The sequence below is a fragment of the Rhynchophorus ferrugineus genome, unplaced genomic scaffold (assembly GCF_030347505.1).
Source record: "Rhynchophorus ferrugineus isolate W39M unplaced genomic scaffold, kcgeb_rfMv2 rfM7, whole genome shotgun sequence".
NCBI lineage: Eukaryota > Metazoa > Arthropoda > Insecta > Coleoptera > Curculionidae > Rhynchophorus > Rhynchophorus ferrugineus.
Window position 1 is genome coordinate 20,150,377 of NW_027472586.1, and position 24,731 is coordinate 20,175,107.

Sequence of the window (24,731 nt, forward strand, 5' to 3'; positions counted from 1 at the left end):
ATGCGGTCCGAGCATTCGCCGGGATACTTTGTCGGTGACGGTCCGTGTGAAAACGACCCGACGACGCTTGAAAAAGACGCCCGTGGTTACGCGACGACTGTGACGGGACTCGGTGTGGTTGTTGACGTCGTCGAAATGGCCTCCTCCCCCGCCAGGGAGATCGAAGTGAACGTGGTGTCGTCGCCGGAGTCCACCAGCAGATCCGGATCGCCGGAACGGGGCAGTTACGGTGCGGCGGAACATCGCGGGAGCGTTACTTGTTTCCCGGGGATCAGGAGCCTCGGCAATGAGGACGACAAGACCGAGAAGGAACCGGCCAAGATCACCGCCACGCAGAAGACGACCGGGGGGTCCACCAACTTTTCCATCTCCAGCATTTTGTCGCGGAACGAGCCGCCAACGAGGAAGAACAACTTCCTGGCTACACCCACCGGACAAGGTCTGCTGGATCCCACAAATCCGAACAATGCAATGTTATCCAGGTAATAGTTCATCTTATTTTTATCATATTAGGCTATAAAAACTATTTTATTAATTATTATATTAATTATAATATATAAACAGAATTTATTATTATTCTCGCAATATTCAAGGACCAAACATATTATATAGAATCAAAATACAAAATTACAATTTTATTATTTATAACAGCAAATTAGTACTTTAAAATATCTCCTTTGCAACTGTTTTCTTAATCCTTTCTAATCTCGTAATGTTCAATAGTTAAATTCGAGTTTTATTATTTATAATCCCATATTAATATGTTTTAAAATCTCTACCATAAATGTTCTTGCCCAACATCTAATGCCTGCATTTTTGTTTTGTTTTTCACATCTTGTAGTGTCCAATAAAATCAAAACATATCTTTTACAACAGTTTCCTTACGCATGTCCTACATTCCTTCTTTTCGTAATGTTCAATGGCCAATCACAAACTGGTGAACAAGGAAAAATTAATATGTCCTATTACCTAAACAAAATCTTATGAATGTTAATACAAAACTTCTAGTTTTATTATTTCTAATAGCAAACTAATATCTTAAAAAACCTCCACCACAATTGTTTTTGCATAAAATCTAATGCCCGCGTCTTCTATAGTTTTTCACATCTTGTTGTGTTCAATGATACCAAAATATCTCTTCTACAACTGTTTGCTTACGCAAGTACAATTTTCCTTCTTCTTTTTCTCGTCTCATAATGTTAAATGGCTTATCACAAAATGCAGAACAAGGAAAAATATTCCGTTATTTGCATAAAATCGCATGATAATTAATACAAAACTTTCATAATTGTTTATTATTGTTTTTTAATAATTGTTTATTAAACAAAACCGAATGCTTAATTGTTTTTCTGATTTTGTAATGTTTTATGATATTAAAAAATCTCTTTATAACTGTTTTCTTATAGAAGTCTAACCTTTCTTCTTATTCTTCTGCTTTTGTAATGTTCAATGGCCAATGACAAAATGTTGAACAAAGGAGAATGAATATGTTCTGTTACTTAAATAAAATCGTATTATTATTAATACTAAACTTATCGGGTTTAATTATTTATAACAACAAATTAATATTTAAGTAAGAGCCTTTTCTAGTAACAACAATACCGATATTAATATTTATGATATCAAAATATCTGTTTTAATAGAGAAAAAGTGAAAACTCGACGAAAAAAGAAACAAGGCTCCTAATGAAAAAAAGGATTATAACAATTAATGTCATTTAAGATAAGAATTAAAAATATTTTCAAAAAATTGTTAAAAATTAAAAAAATCAATAGACAATGAAAATATATTAAGTCAATATGACAATACCACTAATAATAAAATATCGAACAATTATAAAAATAATTAACAGAATTTTGTTAAATAAAACAATTATGTTTTAACAGATTCTGCAACTTAATCAAAATAAATATGTTAGATAAAGATTAATCTATTTTTAGTTGTTTATTTAAAACATATATATACAAAAATATTTGAATCGAGAAAACTCTTATTCATTAACTACATTGTTCCCTTGTTTTCCGATGATTCCAGAATACATTTCAATGGATATAAGAGCACTCGTCGGTTATCTTCCCAAACGCCTGTAGCAATTCCGCTCCTATTCCAATGGAGCAAATTTATTCGCATTATTACATCGTGCAACTAATTAGTGACGGTAATACGGAGAGTTTCATATAGAATATGGAGTTAATTTAAACCATTTCACCATTTATAAATCGGCAATAATACCGTGTTTGTTCGTTTGACTTGACATAAATCTATAGTTCCATTTAATTAGTATTTTGTCCATTGTTATTAGCAATATGACTAATTTATTGTGATCGAATTACTGAACAAAAAAGTTTCTTCAACATGGTTGGCCATGACCGCTTTTTTTTGTGTCAAAAACCTCACTGTATTTGTCTATAATCATGAAACGTGGACTGTTTCACTATTATTCAATATTATATATACTCAAGCATTAATAGATAATTTAAACAAATACATTTTGATATCATGACAGGACATGAAACCTCCAAAAATATATTAAATTTATTTATTACAAAATTAAAAAACTACTTTATTATCTCGATATAATACGTAAAAGTTTTATAAGCTTTAATTTTTTATTTCCTATTAAACATTATTTAGTATATTAATAAATATCTAATACTAGCGACCCGCCCCGGCTTCGCACGGGTGCAATGCTGATACTAAATTAAATACACTACAGAAAAAATATGAACGTTGTATATAAAAACATAGCGGCCCGCTCCGACTTTGCATGGGCATAAAATATATATGCCTATGTCACTCAATGAAAACATGATTAAAATCGATCCAGTATTTTTGGTTCATTCATTACTGCCCTTGGCCTGCACGCATTAAATTTGGAGTAAAACAATTCCTCTTCCCCTATACTTACTATGAAGATTTCCTGCCATCTTTGGAATATCTAAATTCATACAATTTTTATTACATTACACATGTTTAAACGCAAATTTTAAATTTGTAATATCTCCGAAAATATTTGTTTAATTTACATGCTGTAAGGAAACATATTGATCTATATTAATTGCACACTGTATTTAAGGTACTTAATTCGATAAGGATTAATGCCGTATTGCTTAAAATAGCTTCGTAAATAAGCCATTTTCTCACGTAAAAAGTAAACAATAAAAATGGTTAATGTGGGTTATCCCTAAAAGATAAACATATACCATCGCAGACTTTTTTGTAGACCTTTTTATGGTGTACAATACTGTAGTACATTAATTTGATCTAACTCGTAGGGTTAGGCAGCGTTTTTGCTAATTGCTAAATAAGCCTAAAAAAATAGGTTAATTTACGACATCACGTTAGAAACCTCTAAAATTAGCAATGTTGCCTTAGTATAGTATGCATGTGTTATACATATAAACCTTCCTCTTGAATCACTCTATCTATTGAAAAAAAACCGCATCAAAATCCGTTGCGTAGTTTTAAAGTAGTAGTAGTAGTTTTAAAGATTTAAGCGCACATAGGGATATAGGGACAGAAAAGGCGACTTTGTTTTATACTATGTAGTGATATATAAATCAATTTGGTTTACATCATGAATTTTTCACTAAAATCACTATAACATGCATGCCCTATGGTGGTGGCTTTATATAAACTTTTATGTAAATTAAAAGCAAAGCAACCTACGCCCAATAATCATGGAAGTTCTTATTTTGTTAAATTAAACGCCATTTCAGTTAAAAAATATTACGTACGAGTTCGTGCGCAAGCCATTATTGCGTAAATTGATTATTAAATACTCCAACTATAGTATCGACGATTGAGTTAAAAAGCCCTCCATATAAAAATCCAATTCTCCTAATTTTAATTTTATGATGTTTTCTGTTGATTGTGGTACTGGTGGTATAATGAGATTAAGTTCTAAAATGAATATGTAGTTCCGGTAAAATTGTAACATATTATTCGAGTGTATTATTAAGCTTTAATAAATTAGTTTAAAAATAAAAGCTATAACAAAATTATGTTACGTTATTTTACTAATTATTTTAATTCGTGTTCCATCTAAATAATTAAAATATATTCATTTGTTTTTCTTCTAGTCGGGCATCTATTCATTTTAAAATTAACACAAATCGATAACGATGTTTGATGATCATTATTGTCGTATAGTCTACGGTATGGTCATGTAACAACTATAACTCTACAAATATTGAATAAAATAAATTCTTTATATAGATTAGTAGTAAGTAGTTTCAACTTACTATCAGACAATATAGTAAATGATCTATTGATCTACTGGCTCTGCTAAAAAACATTAATGCCAATACGTTCACCTATAAAATTAATCAATTGAGGAAACATAATAAAAATACTTCTCTGAACATACTTTCAATAAAAAAGGAGCATACTTACCACCATATTTTAGATGAATACTTTTAGATGTTATTTTATCTAGGAGATTGATTCAACTGATGCAGTAACTAAATAAGATATGAGTACGAAAACTATAAAAGCAATAATATTTAATGAAAAAAACTTCTGTTACTTTTGAATATTCTGTAATTGTTTTGCCTCTTTTATGTCAAATTCATCTCCCTTAGCCTATCAAAAACCACGTGCTTCTAAAAACAATGTCATTCACTTCTCAAAAATTCACCGAAAATAACAGTTGAAAGCTACAATAAAAGAGAAAAATATATGAAGAATAAAAAAATATGTGATGCAGGCACAAAATCACCAATACCTTATTTTATTTTGCCAATTTTTCTGCATAGCTAAGTGACTTTCACACTTTTACAGTCTCAAATCTGCAAGTTTGGTTGTTCAGACGCGACGATTAAGATATACTCTATATGTTTCTTTCCGAGATTGCATTATAAACAGTCGTTCGATTAAATATTCTACCCTTTATTCATAGACACTTGTGATTACTTACCATTATTTAGTTCACGAGTTGTGTGCCATCAAAAAGTCATCTAGCTATGAGTAAATATATCAAAACAATTTTATTATCAATGACTTCATCCGGTATCGATCTTACTAATATCATTATTTTACTTTTTCAAGAATTTTATAAGTTTTTTGTTAATTCGAGGTAAGACAAAATAAAAAAGTAAACCATTTCCGCGTAGTAGATTTTTTTAAAGCAACTTCACCGTATAATGCATATATTTGTCCAGGGACTTGTGGAGCTCTCTTGGTTTTGTTGTAATAACATTGTAAAAGATAGGCCAGGTTTTAGAGAAATTTCTTCATTTACTCACGCACTCAATATTTTAACAATTGTACCAATTTCATTGTTTATAGTAATATGATAGACAAATTAACCCTTCTGCAGTTTTAATAAAGTGCCTAGAGCCGTTGCTGTAATCTGATTGCCGAGTTATTTGTAGTTGATGCCGTCTATCGACAAAAGCATCACAAACCGATTATATGAAAAAACTTACATATTTGTTATATTGTTTGTAAAAAGTGTTTCATAATTTTGTCGTGATATTTCAATCAAACTAGAAAATTAATTAATTCAATACATTATAAGTGGAAAAAGAATTTTTGTTTTTTAATCGTGTTTTTTTTTGTCAAAGTAAATTTTAGTTACACAAATTTAGAACTCTTAAGTAATGACATCCGCAATCATTTATTTGAAAAATGGCTCCATTATTCCAATCCAGCAATGATTAACGGATGGAAACGCAGCCCAGTAAATTTTTTAGTATTAATTCATATGGAGCCCAAGTATCGAGCTTCTTGTTGTATCCGGCATTGTCTTAATAGTTGTAAACCGTTTTATAGCTAATGTTTAGTTCGGTACACAATTTTCCATAAAACCAGTACGTTGAAGATATCCGAATTTGTATTAAGTAAATCGCGTTTGTGCGAAGCTTACGGCAATCATGCTCCATCGACTCCAATATGTGAATACTGATTTCGACGTTTTAAAAGTGGTGACTTTGACCTCGAAATCAAAGAGCGTTCTGGAGAACGAAAACAGTTTTGAAGATAAAGATTTGAAGGCGTGACTCGATGAAGGTTCATGTAAAACGCAAGAAGAATTTGCAGAATTGTTGAGAATGACACGGTAATATTACAAGAGCTTGGATATTTTGTGCCGTATGAATTGAAGGCAAAAGACATTGAAATGTTGACAGGCGTCTGGGCATGCGTGAAATGCTGCTTCAACGGCAACCTCAGAAAAATTTTTTGCATCGTATTATTGCTGGTGCTGACAAATAGATCCATTTCGATAATCCAAAGCGAAAAATATTATAGGAACTATCTGGTCGTGCATCAAGATCGACGGCAAAGCCATACATAGCTCCAAGCTATTGCTTTATATTTGGTGGGACCATTTTGGTGTAGTATACCATGAGATGCTTAAATCTAATGAAATCATCCATGAGGATCGCTATCGTCTACAATTGATATTTTTGATCCAAACACTGTACGGAGAAAGACCGGAATAAGAGCAAAGACATAATACAATTATTCGTCAGCATATTCGACAAGGCTAGACCACATATAACGGGTGAAAATATACTTAGAAACATTTAAATAGGAAGTGCTAACATACCCGCCATATTCTCCAGACCTTCCTCCTTCCGATTACCACCTGTTTCGACATATGAGTCGTGATCTGTCCGAGTAGCGCTTCACTTTGAGGGAAAAAAAATTGGTCGATTGGTGGATAACTTCAAAAGATATATTCGAGATGAGATCCGTAAATTGCCTGAAAAATTATTAACAAATCTTTAAAATTAATAACCGGAAAATATAAATACCTAAAACTTAATATTACAGATTCATTATGTATTGCATGTTTATATATTTTATTATTTATATTACATTTTTAAAAATATATCGAAAAATATGGGCAAAAACATATCTATATATCGGACAAAAATATCGATATTTTTTCGGCACTCCGTGAAGAAGTCCGTGTGGTTTGGTTCGCTTCAATCTTCAGATTTCCTACGCATTGTCCAATAACTATATTGCTTCCACATTGTAACGAAGATTTAATTCGAACGTTGGCATATTTTTTAATTATACATTTCTATAAAACCATAATCAGCTATTATAATGAAATTTACGTAACGATAAGCGTTGGGAATTAACCGTAGGACTTTGTTCTGGCAGTATTGTATTACTAGTTGGTTTGATGTTTTAGCGCAACCCCATATTTGCTCCCTATAAGTTCAAATTAGCTTTATGATTAACTGATAAACGATAAAATAAAGTTAGGAGTATCTTCCGACTAACCAGTACAGTTGCTCGACTTTGAGTCCGATCTCTTCAGCTTTTTGTTCAACATTATGATAGCATATAATCAATGAACTTCAATTAGGAAAAAACGTGATTATTTGTTGGTTCGAAGATGAAAATCTTTTCGAACTCCCCTGTAAACGAACACTTTGTTCGAACTCCCGCGTATTTTTTAATTATACATTTCGATATTACAATAATCGACTATTATAACGAAATAAACATAATAATAAATGGCGAAATTTATTTCACGTATTCCGCCGTCCGGAAATATCCTATTTCCGGCGCGCACGCCTGTTAATTACGTGTACGTTTTAGAAGTAAAATGGTTTCAATTTATAATCGATCAGTCAAGTCGAAACATCGAATCAAGCGAAAATTAAAAATTATTTTGAGCGCCGGACGGGGGTGGTGGCGGAGTGGTCCGTGCGGCCGCCGGGAGAGGAGGTGGTGGTGGTGATGGTGTGCGTTTAGCCGTCGCCGATCGTTATTTATTTAAATCGTCGGTCGGATTTTGCGCCAACGGTGGCCGATCGTTTATCCATTTTTAATGAGGTTCGTCGAAGCCGAAATAACTCGACAAATTATTGCTAATTCTCTCTGACCGTTAAAATAATACAAAACAATAATTGGTACGGGTTAAATAATAACCAGTTTAATAATCGATTCGATTAGAGAACCAGTGGAATTTCAAAAAAATATTCAGGTAGAATTTGAAATATATTCAATATATATATATATATATATATATATATAGATTTCCACAGAATACAATCGGCTATCTTCAGGTCTTGATTTATCCTGCAAGTGTATTAAGTTCAGTGTAAAAAGCAAGCATTCTATTTCACTCATCATTTCTCCTTCTCTTCCTGTGTCTCCCTGTGTTTTCCGATCATTGCATTATATATAACATCCAGTCTCCCCACACTACTCTCAAAATCTCCCAGAATGTATAGCTTTTTTAGCTTCAGTAGTTGAATATTCAATTTTTGTAAAATATCTTATCAAACGATCTTCTAGCGCCAGATAGTAAAATGTTAGATCTGGGCACTTAAATGTGTAGAAAGCACCCATTATAGTTAACATGTTGAATCGCTTTAAAGAAAGCAAAATTTAAATATGAAGTTGAGGTGAAGCATTTCCCACTATTAATTATTTTATAAAAATATAGCTAAAAGTTTAACGTATTCTTATGACATACTAATTTTCTGACCGCTTTTTGTCTCTTTCTAATGTTGGCATTCTTTTCAGCATTTCAGCTCAGATTTCACTTGAATTGATTTCGTAATTAATAATTGTAACCTATTCTTTGGTTAAGTCATACCAGACAATTCCATTTGTTTGGTTTATACCTCCTGCTACTTCCATTGTTTCCCTAAATGTTTTATATAATTTTTCATTAATGGGTACTATAATATCATTTGATTTAAAAATTTGGGTATATTGGCTACGAACTAAATCTTCCTTAATTCTGAATTCATTGTCCATTTTTTCTTTTGTTCCGGTTTATTACTTTTATTATGCAGCCTGATACTGCCAATATGCTCTTGCTTTGATTAGCTTCACTGTAGATAAATGTGTGGCCGTTACTAACTTTATAAAAGGCACACCCCTTAATTTTTGTTTCGGTTATTGCTAGTATATCCAAGCCAACCTGTTCATTATTGCTAGTATATCCAAACCAATTCTTCCTACAGTTCTCTTTCCTTACCCCAGTATGTTTTAGTTTCCAAATTTGTCTCATTTTTATCATCTTATGGTTCGTCCCGTCCTTTTTTCTGCTCACCTTGCTGAGCTTAACTTTATTCTATTTTATTTGTATGGAAACTACGGGTTTAAGTTCTGCTCAGTCATGGTTGTATGTTTTTGATTTTTCATAATTGTGACTGTTCATAGTAAGTGACCGCAAGAGTATAAAATTCGACAAAAACAACCATTCCATTCACACTAATAATCAGAGTGAATTTTTATCAAAACTTTGCTCTAAATTGGTGACTCCCATATGTGTCGAAGCTTTATCATCATCATCCAAAAAGCAGTGATTGCAGAATTAAACATATTATTTATTATACCCACAAATACGTTTATTTTTTAAATAAAGGTTTTGTCTCGTCTTTAATTCTCAAAAAACTTTATTACAAAAAATGTATTACATATGTATTCAAAGAAATACTGTCCGTCACTATGCACCAAAATATTGGCCCATCCTTTACTAGACCCTAATTCATATGGTAGCCAATATCGTTCTTACTGAACAATCCCCAAAGCTTGCTATCGATGGGAAGTGGCTTGCTAAAAAGGCTAATCATCATTTCGAAAGCTCTGTTAGCTTCAGCTTTCAAAGATGGCTTCACTGAATTAGATTTGTTAGAGATATGCTACTCTCTTTTTTTAGATATCGAAAGACATCAATTAAGATATAGAAAGACATTAGTTAAGAAAAACTGGCATTTTTCCCTGAACTTAATACATTGTCAACAACAACTTTGAAACAAAACTTTAGCACACACTAAATGCGTTCATTTAGAAATTCTAGAATTGAAAATGGTTAATCATGTTTTATGTAAACATTACTATATTCATGAAAATATTTTTAATTTTTAAATTATTTCCTTTACTATTATGAGAGAAACATGATTAACTTAACAAATGGGGTCGAATTTCCATTACAGGCCAGTCACTAGTAGCAATAATAATTTGCAACTAAATAATGAACTAATTATTATTATAAAACCTTCAATAAATAAAAATTAATTGGTTAAAAAACCGTGAATCGAAAAATAAGTTTATTTAACGATTTCGTAAATCGGAGTTTCTCCTTCACTCCCTAAGTACCAAAACAAAAACAAATAGCTGGGAAAAAAGCGGGAGGGGCTCGGAACGCCGTCGGCGACAAGAATTAGCGGCGGGTCGGGCGTCGGGCCTCCCCCTTTGATTGGGGGTGCGCTCCTAGCAAATCGGGAAATCTGGTTAGGGCTCGATCGAGGGTGAGGTGGTAATTGAACTGGCAGCGGCGGCCGATCGTCTTATCCATACTTCCGAGATGCCATCGTTCCGTTCTTGCGATCTCGGCGCGTCGCTTCCACCGTCGTAACGGCGGCGCTCGACCCCCCACCTCCACACCGCGGGACCGATCGATATTTTTACGCAGGCCGTCCCATTAAATTTGCATCGAGTTTCGAAAGAGCGAATAACTTCTTGAACGGAAGCGACTTCAAACTTCCGCCAGATCCCCTAAGAGGCTTAGAGGCAGTCTTGCTTAAGTGCTTCTATGTATCGTTCGAGCGGCAAAATTCGCCTCCCGGAGGAAGTTGAAGACGCTGACTGAAATATCGACAAAAAGCCAATTAATTATAATTTCCAAGATCTCCTGACAAATTATTGAGTTGGGGAGAAAGTAATTTCGTTTTTTTGCAAAGACCATATTATTTCAATCACTAATAAATGATATTTTTTTTATTGCGTTCAATAACTCAAAAAATGTACCCGTTGCGAAATAACTATCTCATTTTTGGTAATAATTAATTGGTATACACTTGCCATGCATAATCTATCCAATAAAACGGTGAATTCACGTCATCAAAATTCTAATAGAAATAAAATAATAATGCTATCGAATATAATTTGTTTTAACATTGTTTCTAATGTATATATTATCGAAGTATATATTATCGAAACTACAATTAATTATACAGTGTTTTGTAATTGTGTCTTGTTACATTTATATTGTACTCTTTTCCACGCCACCTATAAGGTAGCGTACTAGTAACATTTTTAATTTCTATATATTTCTCCTTAGTTTGTTTTCTATATATTTTTCTTCACAAAGTTAGACTTAATTACTGTATTCTCCATAATGTATTTGCCATATGAGCAAGACAGTATGCATTCTCTCCTGATATATTAGAACCCAATTATCATGTATATTTTAAACAATTACACATCTTTCACACTCTACAACACAATTTTCTATAATTATCGTATATTAATTATATACTCATCCTTAGTTGTTTACACTTTCTTCACCCTACCTTAGTAAAATTTCATCGTAATCACAGATACAAAAATTTCATTAAGTCACTGTCACTTTCCGAGTCACTATTCAAGTCAATAACTAAAGTGTTAATTTCCAGTTTATCCAACACTTGATAACAATTCCACCATTTGTCAAGTTCTTCTTCTGCGTGACTGACGGAGCTTTTCCAAACCAAAGGTGTTATTGTAGACAGTGCTTCTTTCCACATAAACAAACAATTTACCGTTAATAATGAAGCATATTTGGACTTATGAAACCGACTACACAACGCTAATAAAACTAATGCAATGAGCAAATGAATCTTAACATTATTTGATGCCCTGAACTGAGATTTTCAATTAAATCAGAACTCAGATCATTGTCAAGATTGGTGATTGTTGTTGAATTTACTCACGATGGCAACACTATATAACGACTGTTAGCTAGCAACGTTGCATTAAATATCATTTAGAAGAACTTGAACTTGTTTTTGTGCTGTGGTTGTGCTTCGGAACGTGTGAAAATGCAGAGATAACAATTCAAATGGATTCAAGCTGTTTTTGTTAAGTTTGTAGATGTTGTAAGCTTTTTTTGTAAATGCACTTATTGCGTATCTGCAATATTTTGGTTTTGCTGTAACTCTGACAAGCCATGCGTACCGAAATTATTTTGTAACGCTTGCAGAACAAAGCTGTACACAAATATCGCTTGGTGAAAAAGTATACTTCCTTTTCTGTGCCAACGTTATGGGGAAAACAGAAAAATCACGTAGATGTTTGCTACTTTTGTTCGATGAACGTCTACTGAAAATAGCACAGTATAAATATCTTGAATATCATCAGTATTCAAGTCAGTTCCACTTACGGACGGTGCCAATTTGTCTATGTACAAGTGCAAAAAAATACCTTAAGAAATTTATCTTCTTTACCAGCGAGCAATGAACATGACCAAACCCCAAACAGTACAAAGGACTCAGTTCAACCCCTATTCATTTTTCACTTATGGTTTTTAATTTATTCAATGCCCGTTAAAGGTCAAACATAGTTTTAATGGTTTTTTTTTATTTATTTTATTGAATATTTTGAAAACTAGAATCAATTTAATAAACGGGTTGCTAATTTGGATTCAATCCCCCAATTTACTTTATAAACAGCTTTTGGTTGTTCAGATCCAAAGCCCTGTTTACTTGTATTATCAATGATATCGTAACCAACAAAGAACTGCTCTCCAAAAATCTACGAAGTTATAAAAAATTTCATCTTAAAACGTGAAAAAAATTTACTAAATCACAGCAACGTGAAAGAAATACAGCTGCTGAGCAACGCGTAGGAAATGGAAAGAATGAACAACAATAGGACAATAGGAATACATTAATTTGTAATTTAAGATTGTATTTAGAGCACGTAATGCAACTAGAGTTTCACGTTTAATCCACTAACAATTCCTTCTCATAACTGTCCATTGTATCGTCTTTACACGTGTAATATGCTTTGATGGAACATCTCACAATGTTGATCTGGTCTAAGTACGAATCCAATTTTATTTAATTTTGAAAGACATTGCATTTATGTACTTTACAAGGAGAAAGAAATTCTTGAATGATTTCCTCGCTTATTTAATTTCCAAAAAACTATAAGAATAATTAATATCTATTGGTTACCTTCAAATAAACCATTTTTGTTACCATCTCAAATCTTTTTGTTAAACTATACAACAAAAGGCTTTGAAATTGAAAATAGGAATTTTATGAATCTGAACATCAATTTGTATTTGGTAATAAACACGAAACTTTAAAACTTATACATATACTATTTCTAACTAACCTAAAATTTGCCTTTATATTATTATTTATATTAATATATTATTTTTTAATTAATCTAGGTATATATCTAGGAGATCCCATAGACCGTCTCTTAGTCTCTGATATTTATGACTAACATTAATTGATATATATGTATTTACACTACTATTTTTCTATTAAGTGCACCTCACTATACTACACTACACAAGATCAAGTGATTTGATTCTTTTGAGTCTATGTCCTGTTATGGTGTTATCAAATATTACTTCAGTCTGTCATCATTTCTCCTTGTAATTATCTTCATTTCCTGGGTGACCGTCGGCATCTGAAGGTCTCCACGTAAGTAATCAGTCCTGAAGTATCTCAATACACCTACACTACTTCTCAGGACTTTGTTCTGGATAAAAGTAAAGATGATAAAACTTAGTTAAGTAATCCACTACTATCACGTGAAATACTTACTGCACATTGAGCAGATTATTGAACCGCTAAAGGTAATAAGAATAAGCCTAAATAATAATATTGTAAAATAACGTTTATTATAAAACTATTTCTGTTTCTAATTAATATTTCTTTTGATTTGTGTCTAAGAATTAGAAGTAATTTAAATCTATATCACCCACGTTCAAAATTAGTACTTTACACATCAATAAATTCATGAACATAGAGACACTCGCGTGAGATAAAAGCAATAAATTTAATTTTATTTGATACGAACAAAATTATTTCGTGAATAGTGACGAATTATGTTAGAATATATAATATACTTTAATTAAACGCCCGATTAATTTATTAACGGCTTTCTGGCGATAATTATCGCTATAGTAATTAGTTATTGATAACAATTCCCAATTAACCGTAATTATATCGTTTCAGGCTGGGAATCATGTCGCACTTTGGAGCGTTGGCCGCCGCCAGTAATCGTTACGCCGCCCTGTGTGGCACCGCCGCCGACCCCCGCACCCTCCCGTGGTACTGGGGTCGCCTTCCCTCCCAAATAACCGCCGAGAAACTGAGCCCGACAGGTAAGGAAACGAATTAGACGAGACTCATCCACTTGACCGGCTTCCTGTCAGATTTATTTCGCTGACATCGCGACTGCCACACACAAAAATCATTACTGCGGCAAAATACACACATGACACGCCAACGTTAGCATCTCGGACCCAACGATAATATGAAGGAAACTCCAAACATATTTTAACAAATTTCACACACAGTTGAAAAGTTAGCGTTCGACTTTAATTGACTTAGGTAAGTCAACTCAATTTCCTAGACATTAATAAGTCAATGAAACAAAATCTATCCATGTAATATTTATTTTGCCCAGAAGAAAATGTCCACCAGTGTTTATTAATAATTACCAACTCACCCAGACAGAAAATGCTGAATATATTATCGTGCATCTAAACCGTCGTCTAACTTGGACGAAGAATATCCTTGATAAACGAAAACAACTTTTTAAATTTGTTTATTACATTGTTACTGGTCGTTGTTGACTAATCTACAATTAATGTAATAATGTCCATGTATTAATACTACTGTTTTTCTATCAAATGCACCTCATTACACTACACTATATAAGATCAAATGGTTTGTTTCATTTTAGTCTCTGTCGTGTTCTGATATTATTCAAGAATTCTAATACTTGGATATCAACATTCTCATGTATCCTTGCGATTATCTTGGTTTCCTAAACGACAGTCGCTCTCTGATAGTCTGGGTATAAGTAATAAGTCCTGTAGTATCTGGGTGCTCATACAATACTTCTCAGGACTTTGTTCTAGAAAACTTCTTCCATAATTGCATTCAGTATGTCCATAGAGGTTTCAATACTTGCTTGTATAATAGCAATTGATTACGTACTGATAATGGTGATTTTCTTCCAATTAACGAATACATTTTCCTATATTCTAACTCCGGTTGTTTCCTTTTCTTTTTTATAAGTTCCTTCCAGCACGGTTTTGCATCAAGATTCATTCCAAGATAATTAGAGTTGTTGCTATATGGGATGAAAGTATTATTTATTATTATTGGTGCTTGCGTGGTCTGATTATATGTGAACTATGCATAACATGCATAGATTTACTTTCGTTAATTTAAATTTTTCCGGTTTAGGTCAAATTATTTATATTGTCACTTGTGTAATCTCTCTGTTGTAATTTTCGTGAGGCTTCTGCGCTATTGTGGGCGACAGCAAGATTGTCAATCAGTGTCAGTGTCATCAGCACATGTAGACATCATGATATTTTCCTGTTGTGATATATCACTTCTGTAGAGTAGATAAAGAATTGGCCCGAATACAATTCCTTGTTATACACCTGTTTTAGCTTCCTTTAATGTAGAGTAGGCTTTCTCTTGTTTAACTATAAATATTCTGGCTGTAATGTAAGGCTTCAATAGTTCAGTGTGTTGTTTAAGTAACAATTTATGTAGCTTAACAACAAGAACATTTCGAAGACTTTGCACGAAGGCTGTTACATCTAAATTTATAGCTGAATACATCTTTTTACCTTCATAGGTCGTTTCAATGACATCTATTATTCCATGCACCTGATAAATTATTGTATTTTTGTTAATAAACCCAAACTGGTGAGTAGATATATTGGGTTTTTTCTGTCTATAATCGGTTTTGTTTTATTGTTTATTGGTTTATCAGACTCAAATCAAAGTTATTTTTAAAAAACAAGATATTGCTATATTTTGATATACATGTCTTATTCGATATTTCAGCTCATTTGCTTTTAGTTTAGTATATAAGCAAATAACCGTCAGGTAAGAAAACGAATTAGAAAAGAAAAACACAATGACAAACGTCCACTTGACCGGCTTCCTGCCAGATTTATTACGCTGTCATCGCGACGCCTCAATTTAGCGTCGTCGTGTCAACGATAACGTTTAAACGTCGGGTTTCCGAAACCCCACGCCACGGTAGTTTGGTCTCTGATCGCGTCAAGCCCCGCAAGTGCGGGATTGAACGCCGTCGACGTTCGACTACGAAAATGAAAATCGCACGAAACAATAAAAATGCGCAGTTCCTAAGCCGCTTTTCCTCTTCGTCGACTTAAACTCAATCGCATTATTCAGCTCGGTTTTTTTTTCGAGGGAGAGAGAGAGATAGCGAAAAAAACACTCTGGCTAAAAAGAAAATAGCGGAAATCCGTTGGGACCGGAAACGTTTTCTTAATTATCGTCAGGGTAACTCGGCGATTATCTCATTTATTTAGTAAAGTAGAAAGAATAATTTATAGTCTAAATGGAAAAAACATCAGTAATTCATTAAAACGCCAGAAATGATAGGACCTTCACATTTAATTAAAATAATGAGAAAAAAGTAACAAAACTAATTATTAAAATATAATTAATCACAAATCCTGCAATGCATTAATAGCATGCAATTTACAAGTCCAGGAACTTAATTTAAGCGACCGTAGCAGATGTTTATATATGCCAGTCCATCAATCAGTTGTTCAGTTATTTAGTCAGTAAAAGTTAGTAAAAAATTACCGTGTAATAAGCAAATTTTTAATACATTTATATTGTACCATTATATACATAGCCTAAAGATACTTTTTATACTACAAACTTATTATATCACATAGTGGTCTAGGCGTGTTATCTTAATTTTATGTTTTCTCCATGTTTAAATTCCTTCAATTATGTTCAGTCTCTGCTCATTCTTTTAGATTTGGTACCTCTCTCCTGAAGTATTTCTCTAATATATTTATGCCAGGTTCACTTAGGCCGTTCTCATGTTTTTCTGCTCTCCATCCTAGTTCCCATATTCTCTTTACCTGTTTTGTGTCCTCCTGAAAGTGTTCCCACCAACTGAGTTATCTTTCTATGTGTTCCTCCACTGTTCATCTTTGTTACAACCGAGAGTTTAACTTTTATCTCTCTTTGACAATACCCACATCTCGCAGTCGTATGTTAGCGTTGCTATGTAAATTTCTTTGACCACTTCCATTTCAGTTGTTCTTAGTAGTTCTCTTTTATTAAAGAATTTACTATTTGTAGCAAAATATAAATTCATATTTTTTCCAATTCTGGCATTCATTTCCATCTTCTGGCTTCCACTACTATCGATTTCTATTCCCAGATAATTAAATACATTTACTTGTTCTATATTTACACCATCAGTTTGAATATTTATGATTATCGTTTTGATTTTGTTCATTATTATTCTACCTCCCTAACATTTTCTACAGGTGTCTACAGATTGTTATTGTTATCTGTAAACATATCTATTTTTTCCAAATTTGTATACCCTATACGTAATCCTGCTTTCTTCTTTGATATTTTTCTCCAAAATTTGAAATAATTTCACATATCTTGTATTTACATTTTTCCATCATTTAATTTGCTAATAATAATGGCAACTTATGATCATTTATTTATCACTACATAGTATAAAACAAAGTCGCCTTTTCTGTCCCTATATCCCTATGTGCGCTTAAATCTTTAAAACTACGCAACGGATTTTGATGCGGTTTTTTTCAATAGATAGAGTGATTCAAGAGGAAGGTTCATATGTATAATACATGCATAATATACTAAGGCAACATTGCTAATTTTAGAGGTTTCTAACGTGATGTCGTAAATTAACCTATTTTTTTAGGCTTATTTAGCAATTAGCAAAAACGCTACCTAACCCTACGAGTTAGATCAAATTAATGTACTACAGTATTGTACACCATAAAAAGGTCTACAAAAAAGTCCGCGATGAACAGAAAATAAGACAATGAACAATGAACAGAAAATAAGAGAAAGACATAGTATTGTCCTTAAATAAGTACAAATTGAAAGTAATAATAGTTTTATTAAAAAATGTTTATCTTTTAGGGATAACCCACATTAACCATTTTTATTGTTTACTTTTTACGTGAGAAAATGGCTTATTTACGAAGCTATTTTAAGCAATACGGCATTAATCCTTATCGAATTAAGTACCTTAAATTCAGTGTGCAATTAATATAGATCAATATGGTTCCTTACAGCATGTAAATTAAACAAATATTCTCGGAGATATTACAAATTTAAAATTTGAGTTTAAAAATGTGTAATGTAATAAAAATTGTATGAATTTAGATATTCCAAAGATAGCAGGAAATCTTCATAGTAAGTATAGGGGAAGAGGAATTGTTTTACTCCAAATTTAATGCGTGCAGGCCAAGGGCAGTAATGAATGAACCAAAAATACTGGATCGATTTTAATCATGTTTTCATTGAGTGACATAGGCATATATATATATTATGCCCGTGCAAAGTCGGAGCGGGCCGCTATGTTTTTATATACAACATTCATATTCTTTCTGTAGTGTATTTAATTTAGTATCAGCATTGCACCCGTGCGAAGCCGGGGCGGGTCGCTAGTCCTTAAATAAGTACAAATTGAAAGTAATAATAGTTTTATTAAAAACTGATTATATTTGCTAATGTTATACTGTTTACCATATGTAATATATATTCACTAATAAATTGCAATACAAATCACTATATACAGAATTAACAAATAAAAGAGCATTTATCTTTAAAAATATTATATAATTATATTATATAATTTTAAAAGCAAATATACTATAAAATGTTACGGGTATATTTACGTGTGACATAAAATACTTTTATAACTGTTTATAGTTTATGAAAATATGAAGTGTGATTTAACAACTTACAGCCATACACATTAAATCCATCACATTATTATCACAGTGATCATATTATAATTTATTTAGCACCCTGCTACAAGCTTACTTAATATTTAAGAAAATAATCAAAAAACATAAATAAACAAAAGTAATATATTTCACTTATAAAATGAAATTAATAGAACATTAGCGTTCAGTGAATTTTAAAATGAAAACAACAATACTAATAGAAGCACCTTTGTTATAGGTGGATCAACAAATGATGAACCCTCACCACCTCTATCGCCTCGAGACCCGCAACCCGCAACCTCCAACGCGGACGGACGTTGTTCGAGGCCGTCGTCGCCGTCTGAAACGCACCGATCGCCGTCCGGGTCGCCGAACGCGTCCGGGTTACCTTCTTCCCATCCTGCGTACCTGGAACCCAGCTTCAGCCGCTCGAAAAGCCCCTACCGAGAGCAAGATAATATGGTGATCGACGAGGAAATCGAAGACGACGAGAGCGACTACGACAACGACAAAGATAAGAAAATCCAGAATCCGGGCATGAGTCCGGGCAATTCGCTGTCCAACAAGCGGAAGAAGAAAACGAGGACGGTATTCTCGCGTTCTCAGGTCTTCCAGTTAGAATCAACATTTGATATGAAAAGGTAATTATTAAGTTAACTGAAATGTTATGCTAAATGCTTAATGAAATTGATTGGTATTGACCAAATAAAAAAAATTATATTGAAAATATTAAAATAATCGGAAACAGTAAATTCTGGATTTATAATGAAACTTTATTATAACCTATTTCATTCCAATAATACAGCAGATTCGCCTCATTGATGATGTCGAATATATTATTAATTGCAATTTGTATGTATGTAAAGCTGGGAGGTGATTTTTTCTTCCCCTTGCACCCTAACTAAAAAACGGATGAAATGCTGTCTATTGTGTCGAAACTTGTAACCAAATCAGCCTATATAATTCGGTTTGGGTTGGTATTTGATGTCTGCAAAATTCTTTAAATCATGAAATGAAAAATTTAGAGGTTATAATCCAGTAAACGTATCTATTTGGCAACATTGTGACGTGCTGACATCATAAATTCTTATCGAGGCGGCTGTTTCATTGGAAGACCAGATTTAAATACTACTTTGGATGCTTTCGATCGTTAATTGTAATTTTTTAATTTAATTTTATATTATAAATGGTGCACTAGACCAGCCTTTAACTTAATCTTAATTTAAAAAGATTTGCTGTCCATTTATTTCTGTCCGAAGTGCAACGCCACTGTTATATACACTATAAATCATAATCTCATTATGTATTGAAACTTTGAATTTTCCTCCAAAACTCTCTATATTTTATTTTCAAGTTTATTTTCAGCTTCTTTTGTTTCAACTTGACATCCAATGTCATTCCAAAATATGTGGCACTATTGGGGTTGTTTTAGATCTTTTGTTGGTAAAGTTGATATGAACTAATTTATTCTAGCTTAATTATATCTGCCGTTAACATCTGATATTCTACGTTGGAAGGGATACTTTGGATGCTCAAGAAATAAAGATAATGAATGATGGTCAGAGCAATCAAAAGTTAGAGTAAGGGAGGATATTTACATTTGAGGAAATTCTAAGTTGCATTATCCAGCGTTGAAATCCGGTGATGATGGCCAGTAACTCGTCAAACATAATCTGTATTTGGGGCCGATCGGTAAATATAAGGTTATTCGAGGTTAAATTGAGGAGTAATTGGAATTTAGTGGAAATTTTGGATGGCAGATAAAAATAATAATTGGCTGTAAAATAAGCTGATGATTCAGAAGATAAGATGAAGTTTATTAGATAGATAAGTCGGTTTATAAGAAAAAAATTAATGGAATTTACCATTCATTGGCCCAGTCTACTATATTGCCACCAACTGCCTGAAATATCTTTATGGATGCTTCTTGGTTCTTGTCCACTGCCAATTCCATATATCACCGGTGAATAATTACCTTCAGTTTAGGTATACCACTAATATGAAATAAATAAAGAATAGTGGCTTGGGCTCTAGGATAACTTTGCCTATATTTCTTTAAATTTGGAATATTCATCCCTTTGTTTAATTCTATCAAGTTCATTATATGGGTATAAAAATTACCACAAATAATTATTTCAATTTATCGGGGCAGTACACGGTCTGAGGACCACGTTGATTTCTTGCCAATCGGTAAAATAGGTCTCACTAAAATTAAGGATGTTAACAGAGAGTCAGAATTTGTATTTTGATGCTCATATTAAGCAGTGGACCCAATCTGTTAAATGATTCGGTGAAAGAGGAAATTGATATATATAAAAACCTGAGAAACTCAGATTTATATTGTTATGTTTCAACATTTCTTCAATAAATTAAATTAAATCTCAAACATTTCATTAGACAGCAGCATTGGCTCTCATATTCACTAAAAATAGATTAATATATATTTAAGCGCAAATTTAAAAAAAGATTAAAGGTCTCCTCAATCACTATTGCAGTGGAACTGGTAATGATCTTAAATAAAAACTAAATCTTCTAAGTCTTCAAAATGGATGTGAAGACAAATGCGAAGCAAAGTAAACTAAAAATTCATATTGGAAGAAGAAAAAACGGAAAATAGATAAATACAAAATAAGAATTAAACGAAGGCTGTCTTGTCTTGCCAGTTTACTTTTTCTTGTATTTAAGTTAATTTTCGAAGCGTCTTTTACCTATTCACTGAATTTAATAGTCTAAATACAAGAAACGCTTCTTCGAGCATTTAAAAGCATTGCCCTATTATTCTTGCCCATTATTGCTAAATTATTCTTCAAACAAACTATAGACTTCATACGATTCCAATTATTAATGGCAAACCAAATTAATATGTTAGTCAAAAAACATACTAACCATCGATCTTATTCAATTCACGACATTGATCTCTAAACTTCTTAGAGCCAAAATCAAAGTTGATCTACCTCAAAAGTTAGTTTATTTAAAAAATAGTGTTGATTAATTTCACTCTTATATGATGTTTTTCAAACTGTTATAAATAATGCTAACAATACTCCCATTATATCTATTATCCTGTACTAATGTTAAAAATGTATTTGTTGAGAAAAAATGGTTCATTTATATATTTTCTCCATCCTCTCTGCAATGCTTTATCACCTTTTTGGTAACATGGTTTTACCGTGTCGAAATAACGATGTTAGTTTGACTTTTGCAACGTGTAGTCGAGCGTTCTCATCAAAAGGATGACTTAGTGCCCATTTCTCGTGGTTACTGGCCCATTTTGTAACAATACGTCACTCAATTTATTCAACTAACGACGGTAGACATCTGAAGTAATATTTTTATCCGGTTTCAACAGCTTATAATATACTACACTCTACTAATCTCGCCATATGCCCAACAAGACGTTATAGCCATTAATATTCTGCTTTGGTGTCGATGGGTCATCTAACTTTTTGGTCCTATATGCCGTTCTTTGTAATTCACATCAAAATTAGAATTTTTAAATTGATACTAAAACCGACAATTAGCATATGATGGAGGAACAGCATACGTTTCTAAAAGCGTTTGATGGCCTTCGGCTACAAATTTTTCCAAAACAGACAACGAAAGTAATAAATAAGTGAATTTTGAGAAAATCGTAGATCAAAATGCATGTGATACATAATTATAATAATATTAAGACTATAATCTTTAGATCAATTTTACTGCTATACAAATAATAAAACGTTTTAAAGCAAAATTTAATGATTTGTTCTTTGTTTCAGGTACCTTTCATCTTCTGAACGAGCTGGTCTCGCCGCCAGTCTTCACCTGACCGAGACTCAGGTGAAAATATGGTTCCAAAATCGACGGAACAAGTGGAAACGTCAGCTGGCCGCCGAACTGGAAGCCGCGAACATGGCACACGCTGCTCAAAGGTTGGTACGAGTCCCAATCCTCTACCACGAGTCGGCCAACTCTCCCATCCGACATCCGTTCGACCAAAACCACTCGCTGGCCCTGCACCCGTCGCTGGAGAGCCGGGAGACTCCCGGCAGTTCGGGAACCTCCTCGTATCCCAGCTCGTTGTACTACCACCACCAGGCGGCGGTGGCGGCGGCGGCCGTGCACAGTCTGCCCTCGAGTCCGGTGAATCGGCCGCCCATGTCCGGACTGGTCTGAGATTGACAGTGACCGGGCCAGGACCGCCCGCATCAACGCCCAACACATATCGACGTCGGCGTGTCGATGGCCGTCGGCCACTTCCCGCCCCCAAGTGCAAATAGTAACGTAAGGACAGCTTGGTGTACATATTTTTGTATTTTATTTATTTATTGTAGCTTTCGTTGTACATAATATGCGTCTATCCGGTCGCTGTAGTTACCCAGATATGCCAAAAAAATAATTTAGGAAATATATTTGAATGTATTTGTGTAGCTAATTCTAATCGTTGTTAATGGAAATAAACATTATACGATAATGAACCACCTGTTTTATTAAAACGAAACCTAAAAATGTGTCGCTCAAATTTCAACTCAACTACGTATTTATAATTCTCTAACTATTCCTCTATCTTTAAACTAATATAGCATTACAAAGAGAATATTCATGGAATATTATTTGATATATTATTTCTTCATTGTTATGCCACCTTATAGAAGAATAGGAGAATAGAATTTTCATGTTCAATAAAAACATATATTTGTCAACAATGGAACTCTTTACAGTAGCAGAAAATAACTTCTACCACCGAATTGGCCCAGCTGCAGAAGGTTTTGCTTCTCTAAGATGGTGCCCGAAGAGAGGAAATATTCCAAACAAGAATAAAACTCGCCTTTTTCGAACGTTTATCTTTCCAATCCTTCCATATACCTCCGAGACTGGGTTGCTGTTAATGTATGACATCGTCAAGCTTGAGATTTTTCTAATACTCCCTGAGCATATTGGAAAAGATGTGATTCGTTTAAGATGTTACAATCCATTCAGGAATACATTCAGGCACGCAGATTATAATTATTTGGACATTTCTGTCTAATGAAAAGACAACTGTGGAGAAATAGATTGTTGGGATGGAAGATACAGCAAACAGCTCCGAAAAAAGGACCTCCTAGAAAGCGATATGAAAAATGGGAGACTAACATTGTTAAATAATTAATAAAGATCTGATGTTGATCAATTAATTAGTTTCAATAGTTTACTAAGAAACTTAATGGTAATTTTTATTCATATTATATAATCGTCGTGTTAATACAATTCATACAGTCTTGCAATATTAAGAACTAAAATAAATTTTTGAAAATTCTAGTACTCATGTAAACTCATCAATTATCAAAATTACTTAGTGGTCATAAATTGGAAAATGCACGAGAAATTAACAGTCAAAAAAGTTAAACATACAATAATGAGCGAGATTAATATTAAAAAAGCTCCTGGTTATGACTTAATTACTGGCAAAATTTTAAAAGAACTATCAGAAAAGGCTGTAAAACTATTAACATATATATTTAATGCTATGCTACGAATTAATTACTTCCCTAGTATCTGGAAAGTAGCTAAAATATTAATGATACTTAAACCAGGAAAAATACCAGAAGATGTGACCTCCTACCGACCTATAAGTTTATTACCAATAATCTCGAAAGTTTTCGAGAAATTATACATAAAAAAACTAAACTATATAATAGAAAAAAGAAAAATTATTCCAGAACATCAGTTTGGCTTTCGCAATAAGCATGGGACTATAGAACAAGTGCATAGACTTGTAAACCAAATAAACGCTGACCTAAATGCCAAAAGATATTGTTCGGCTGCTTTCCTAGACATATCTCAGGCTTTTGACAAAGTATGGCATACGGACTTGCAGGTTAAACTAAAGAAACTTCTCCCTCATCCGGACTATCAGCTACTGAAATCGTATCTCACTGACAGACATTTTATTGTAAATCAAGGCGATGAACATACCGAATTAAATATGGGAATATATTCAGGAGTTCCGCAAGGTAGTGTACTGGGTCCAGTACCGTATCTTCTGTATACGGCTGAT

General features: G+C 33.1%; 1 protein-coding gene across 1 annotated transcript; it reads left to right on the forward strand.

The window, feature by feature from the left end:
• On the forward strand, positions 1–23,120 carry Hmx (H6 family homeobox). The gene is made up of 4 exons (XM_076410837.1): positions 1–482; positions 13,938–14,086; positions 18,954–19,356; positions 22,474–23,120. The coding sequence occupies exons 1-4, from the start codon at positions 1–3 to the stop codon at positions 22,868–22,870; spliced, it is 1,431 nt and encodes a 476-aa protein (XP_076266952.1). The 3' UTR covers positions 22,871–23,120.
• Positions 23,121–24,731: the final 1,611 nt, after the last annotated feature.

Bases quoted from the DNA above. Each gene is read 5' to 3' on its own strand.
- Hmx (XM_076410837.1), top strand. From the start codon at position 1: ATGCGGTCCGAGCATTCGCCGGGATACTTTGTCGGTGACGGTCCGTGT. The intron at 483-13,937 runs GTAATAGTTCAT...ATATCGTTTCAG, and splicing joins AACAATGCAATGTTATCCAG to GCTGGGAATCATGTCGCACT. The intron at 19,357-22,473 runs GTAATTATTAAG...TCTTTGTTTCAG, and splicing joins TCAACATTTGATATGAAAAG to GTACCTTTCATCTTCTGAAC.